The sequence below is a fragment of the Tachypleus tridentatus genome, chromosome 13, assembly GCF_004210375.1.
Source record: "Tachypleus tridentatus isolate NWPU-2018 chromosome 13, ASM421037v1, whole genome shotgun sequence".
Lineage (NCBI taxonomy): Eukaryota > Metazoa > Arthropoda > Merostomata > Xiphosura > Limulidae > Tachypleus > Tachypleus tridentatus.
The window spans coordinates 194,137,095-194,143,546 of record NC_134837.1 but is presented as its reverse complement, the minus strand read 5'-3'; the positions used below and the strand labels follow the sequence as shown (position 1 = coordinate 194,143,546).

General features: G+C 33.3%; 1 protein-coding gene across 1 annotated transcript; it reads left to right on the top strand.

Annotated features, from left to right (window-relative positions):
• The first annotated feature begins 2,014 nt into the window (after window positions 1-2,014).
• Window positions 2,015-6,112, top strand: LOC143236421 (uncharacterized). The gene is made up of 3 exons (XM_076474684.1): window positions 2,015-2,022; window positions 3,448-3,638; window positions 5,056-6,112. Exons 1-3 carry the CDS (start codon window positions 2,015-2,017, stop codon window positions 5,427-5,429), a joined length of 573 nt encoding a protein of 190 aa, XP_076330799.1. The 3' UTR covers window positions 5,430-6,112.
• The last annotated feature ends 340 nt before the right edge of the window (window positions 6,113-6,452 follow it).

Genomic DNA, 6,452 nt, shown 5'->3' with positions numbered 1-6,452 from the left:
CAATAAGAAGTGCATGACGTTTCGAAATATTCATACAACGTCTACCATAGGCGACAGCAAATGTGTAGTTTAGTTTTCACATACGTTTTCAATTATAATTCTAGTCATATTTAAGAAAAGATCCAAAACATAGTTTCGCCTCCGTGATCACCGACTCTTGCTTTAAAACAAACTAACTTTTGATGTTGCATTCTTGTTCATAAGTACAGAGTTTTTCTAAAATTTGGCGTTACTTTAAATAAGCATAATATGCGTACTTTGTGAACAATTATAACTAAGACTTGAATATAATAAATGAAGTCGACCACCAAAATTTCTCTAATGCTTATAAATATTCAAGAAGTTTTTTGATCAATGTTTCAAGTGCTCAGTTTTTCTTTGCATGAATTGTTATATTTTTTGTTTTGTGTTCAGACAAAATTGATTTTTTTTCATTTAAGTATGTATTTTGTATTTTTCCAATCATTGTTTTGAAAATATTTAGTCTTGTATTCAACTGAAAAATGTGTCTGACAATTGTTCTATAGAAATAGAACTTTGATGAAATGCCAATTTTATTAAAAATGTGCCGTATTATTTGAAACAATGTGTAATTTCTCATCTTGAAAAATACAAACTATAATTACCAAATTACCTACATAATTAAGTTCTCACTTTGAAACAAACAAACCTAAAGTTACAAACATTCAAGATGTCTTCAATAATTAAAAAGGTAGATCATGTAAAAAAATATTTGAGTGAGTTATTGATTTATTATTGATCATTTGGAATTAAGCACAAAACTACACGACCTATGTTCTGCCCACCACGGGTATCGTAAGCCAGTTTTTGGTTGTATGAGTTCACAGACATCAACTTTTTTTTTTCTCCAAAATCTGGCGATACTTTATCCAGTGAGATATTGTACGTAGCTAATACGAGTGTAAACAGTCTTTGAAATATATAACACTGAACGTGAAAGAAACATATCCCTTCATATCAAGATACTGAATTACAAATAATGGCATCAAACATTTCGTTAATTGTGTTTAATAATTTAAATCATAATGAAACATTGTTTCATGTGACTGACATAAAAATAAAATTTATTGTTGTTTCTTACGTGTGCAGTGTTTTTTAATACAATAAATAATAACAAAAGATATAACTGACCACGTGAAATTACCTGTGCGTGGGCATAATTACCGTTAACTAAGAAAGAAATACTACTATTAATAAACAAGTAAAACATCCTTTTATACTATGATTAAATTTAAGTAAAAGTCGTATACAAAATTCGCAGTATAATTAGTTGTTAATTATTTAAGAATTTCATTATTCAGGTTTTTGTAGATCTTCGTGATAAGTTATAGTTTTTCGATCAAAATATTTCGAATTTTTAAATCATCCGTTCATAAACGGAATATTCGCCTGCCTATTAGGCTTAAATTTAACGCGCGTACGAAGGGAGGTTCTTCAGTAAAAACGTACACTTATATAACTTAGCGCAGCTGTTTGTAGAAATTAACGTTGTTAGATAGTTTACATTATTCTGATGAAACAATGCCATTTTTTTAACTTGAAATAGTCGCATACCCCCAGAGCTTGATAGTATTAGCATGTGTTGCACAATATATGTTGGCTTTTGATCTACGATATTCAAAACAAGGTATGCTCGATATCGCATACTAATTGTAATATGTACAACTGAATACTACTATCTAATATTCATTAATTAAAACTGTATAAAAAAGAAGAAGACTGTTGAAATTTACAGACCAATTTATAATAAGTTTGTTTTATAATTTTACCAAAATTACTAAGTTAATATAACCTTCCAAATCTTAGTATACCATATCGGTAGATATGGTACACGGGTGCTTATGTTTGTTAAGCACAGAGTTACACAATGAGCTATCTGTGCTGTACCAACCACAAGTATTGAAATCCTGCAGGTGGAGCTGCTCATAATACTTAAGTGCCTGAAACTTGTGTTTTGTAAATATATTTAAATATGCTTACATTTAAAGATACAATGTTGTGGTAGGCCCTCCACGTGGGTCAGCAGAAAGTATTAAAACATATAACATTAGCAAACCCAGGTTTGATACTTATGATGGACAGGGAAGAACTTAAGGGTCAGCTAAATAAACTAAAGTTGATCTTGCCACTATTTACTTCCACTTGATATATTATATAATATTGGTACGAATAGACACCGTTGGGGTTTTTTAGTTTTAGTTAATTAAGCATTTAGGCTTAACTCCGTCCCTGGTGGTGGGTATACCACAAGTAACCCATTCTGTAGCATTGCGCTCAGGAACAAACCTATTAAGGTATTAGTATCGTTAATTTATTTTGATAATTTTTGTGATATCCAACGGTATGTTGTATTTATTGTTCCTTATAATATTTTATTATTCTTATAACAGCTATCTTATACATATAGATGAAAATCTGATTAAACTGAACAATCCGGTAGAAACTCTCTTTTAATAGAACCTACTCGTAACAAATCTGAGCTTAATTTATTAAACAATAGATATATTAAATTTACTTTGTATTTTAAGGTTTTAGTTAAAAAAAACATATTTGGAGTTTTGAACATACTCGTATGTATGACGGGAAGACAAAACTACTTATGAACAGGGGCGTAGATCCTGGGGGGATGGGTAGGATACATCCCCCTTCATTTTAGGTGGGGGGTATGGTGCATACAATCATACTCCCTAAAGTTTGGTATGTTGAATTGTTTTTATTGCAGCACAGGCCTACAAATTGTGTGTTTGTTCTTGTGATTCTCGTGTTCTTAACAATCGAATTACATAATTAGGCCTAGATGTAGGCTTTTTCAGTAGCCGAAATGTACATCTTTAATATAGGCGTGCTTCTAAGCTTTTCGATCTAAGCGATAGTTCGTATCAGTCAGTAGGCCTAAGTATACACGCAAGTATCGTGGCAACAAGATTACTCTGTGACTGCATGTTTACAGCTTTCAGGTTCATGTAATCAGAGATTACCAATTTGCAAATTGAACAGTCCACATAAGTGGTTGCAAAAAAAATCATCCCCCCCGCGCTCATCTGGTGTGAAAAATCTACGCCCCTGACTGGTAGTGGCACAGAGACATTGAACGAAAAATTGTCATTTGCTATTTTATGTTGACGTTTCTAGCATTTGGTAAAACGTTTTTCTTATATATAATGGCATTGGAGATAATTTTACTATATATATTATATATATGTGTACCTGTGTGAGTACGTTTAGTTTTCAGCATGTATATCCCATTGTTTACCTCCTATGACACATTAAATAAATAATTTTAGAACAATTTATGCAAACTTTAGGGTTATTAAGACTATTTTAAAATATTTTTTACAAGTTTGGTTGGTTTGTTTTGAATTTCGCGCAATTATCATACAGATATAATCATTTACAAGTGTTAAGAAATGTGTTCATTTTTGTTAGTTATTGTTATCGGAAAGTTATTAATAATGATTTCATCCGGCAGTATAAGGAAGCGGACGATAACGAATTTGATACTGACCACACACGGACACACAGTGTAGTTATCCCCACTGGATCGTTAGGCTCGTTAACGAGAGGAAATGTGGGGGACGGTTTTTGTGGGAAAGGACTTGCCAATGGAATAGTAACATGTAAGTAGATTTTCATACAACTGTAAGACCAACAGAGTTAACACAACAATAATTTCTTTATAACTTTAACAAGTCAATATTCTAAGTAAATAATTAAACACATAACGATAATAAGATCATATTTGTACATACACATACAGGTAACTGTAGTTATTTAATTTAGTATCAATATTAAAATATATCATCGCTGATTTTCATTAGGAGCAGGCTAAAAGAAATGTATTGGATATGATTGACCTGCTGACAGTAGTAACAAATGCACTTGATGTGTTGATTTACATGCTCAAATACCCTAGATTATATACTGATAATGACTTGACATCTTGGTATAGCTGTTCTTAATCTATAGTATTGTCCATGGGTTCTCTTCAGTTGATCCATGGAAATGTTGAGGTAAGAAAAGGGAAGCATAGTGTATAAATCTCATTATGGTCCCGCCTAGATTTAAAAAAAAAATCGGGCGGTTTGCGAAGACAAAAGATTGGATAACCACTGTTTTAGTACGTTGGAGATTAGGAGTTTAGTGTGTCTTAACATCTTAGTATGCTGGATATTATGGATTCATTCTGGAATTGCATTTCTAAAGACGGAATATCATACATTCCAGTGTGGCTTGACACTGTTTCAGTTTTGGATATTATACATTCTTTCTAGATATGTATTTTGGAAGACTAGATATTTTAATTTATCCTTGGTTAGGCTTAGCTATTTTTAGTCTAGTTTACACATTGCTTTTGTTTTTATTTGAATTTTCGCGCAAAGCTAGGCGAGAGTTATCTGTGCTAGCCGTCCCTAATTTAGAAATGTAAGACTAGAGGGAAGGCAGCTAGTCATCACCACCCACCGCTAACTCATAGGACACTCTTTTACCAATGAGTAGCGGGATTTACCGTTATATGAAAACGCCCCCACAGCTGCAAAGGCGAGCATATTTGGCGTGATGGGGATTCGAACCCGCGACCTTCAGATTACGGGTCAAGTACCATAACCACCTGTCCAGGCCGAGCCCTAGTTTAAACATATGATTGTTTTACATTTGTCTCCTTTTTTTAATTCAACTTTGAATAATATTTGTTTTTGCTTATGTAATATTTATCTATTTGAAAAAAAACGACAACAGAGCTCGTCCTAGTTATAACCAGGATAATATTTATTACTGCGGTTTTGAAATGGCATGAGATGTAATGAGATTTCAGTAGTCCCGCATATAATTCTCATCACAAATCATAAAAATATAATATATTGCTAAGACGTCCATTCAAAACCAGAACTTTCATAATCACAGTATAAAATTGCTTAAGCCTAATTTTTTTTAAGGAACTGATGAAGCACCATCTTGTTTTTCTTGTACTTATTACTATTCATATTACAACGACTCATACTTGAGTCGCTAACACTTTCATCTTAATTTTTTCAGCTCGACTACTTCCTTTCCAAATTACCTTTGTAACACCGTACCCTAAAAGCGGCAAAAGCGGCGTCGATTCTCTAAGTTTTAGAGCTGGCTTGAATTTTACGGATATCAGAGAAAGAAAGCTCAACATAAGCGAGAATGTAACAGGTTTGGATATGCAAACAGTTCAGAATAACACAAATATCACATTCGAGCAGTTAGTTGAGCAAGAACCCGTTCGTTTTGCATCGAAAGAAAATACGAGTTCACGTAGATCTCAAGATTTTGGTGTTCCGTTTGCGACGACTCACAGTACTCACTGGCCACACGTAACACCGATGTTCACTTTGAGAATGTTATGCTTGAAAAATCGAGTACACGAAGCAACACGGGGGTGAGAGGTGTGAGTAAAACTTCATTCGCACCGAAAATTAGATGACACGTTAAGTTTACCAAAAAATGTTTATTATTTCGAAAAATCGGAACTTCAAACGAGGAGTGGGCTTCTTGATTACGAGGAAGCACAAGTTTCTATCTGCACGTATAAAAAAACCCTCTAACCTTGATAGAGCTGAGCTGCAAACGTTGGAGTTATGGGATGAAGGAATAAACATTCCTGTTGTAGCCAGTGGATTTCACCTTCGATACCTTCAAAATCTATGTTCATAAATTTGCTCGAAATAAAAACAAACAAACAATAATTTATTTTTCAGCACTTTTTATCATGAAGAAAATGCTATTATAGAATATTCTAGAAATATTTATGTTTTAAGTTGTTATTGTTTTTGAAATCCCACTGGTTTCTAGTGGCTATGTTTGCGGTTCAAGTTTCTTTTTTCATCATAAACACTTGATGTATATTGTAAAACTAAAATAACTTATAATACACAATAAATTGACACGTCTGAATGTAAACCTCTTCTAGTTTATTATGTGCGACGTTTCAAGCAGACTCATTTCGTCAGATTGTTACAATGAAAATAATCGTTTAAACGTAAGATACTAAATACAATGTTCTAATAACGGACGTTAAACGTGGCACGAGGTGTCCAAAAAAACCTTATTAAAGCAGTGTTGAACTTATTACGTAAATATTATTAACTGTACCCAGAATATGGAAAAGAAGATAAGAAAAAGCTCCATTGACCTCCAAGTTCCCAGAGACTCCAATTTTTTCACAGCAATGGCACCTCCCGACTTGTTAGTCCAAGTCATGAGAAATTCACCCTCAACACGTTAACATGAGAAATTCACCCTCAACACGTTAACATGAGAAATTCACCCTCAACACGTTAACATGAGAAATTCACCCTCAACACGTTAACATGAGAAATTCACCCTCAACACGTTAACATGAGAAATTCACCCTCAACACGTTAACATGAGAAAGCCTTGAACTATGTCTTTTCTTTCAAATCCTC

Excerpts from the sequence above, each read along its gene's own strand:
- LOC143236421 (XM_076474684.1), top strand. Across the intron at positions 3,639-5,055 it reads TGCCAATGGAATAGTAACAT|CTCGACTACTTCCTTTCCAA; the intron begins GTAAGTAGATTT and ends TAATTTTTTCAG.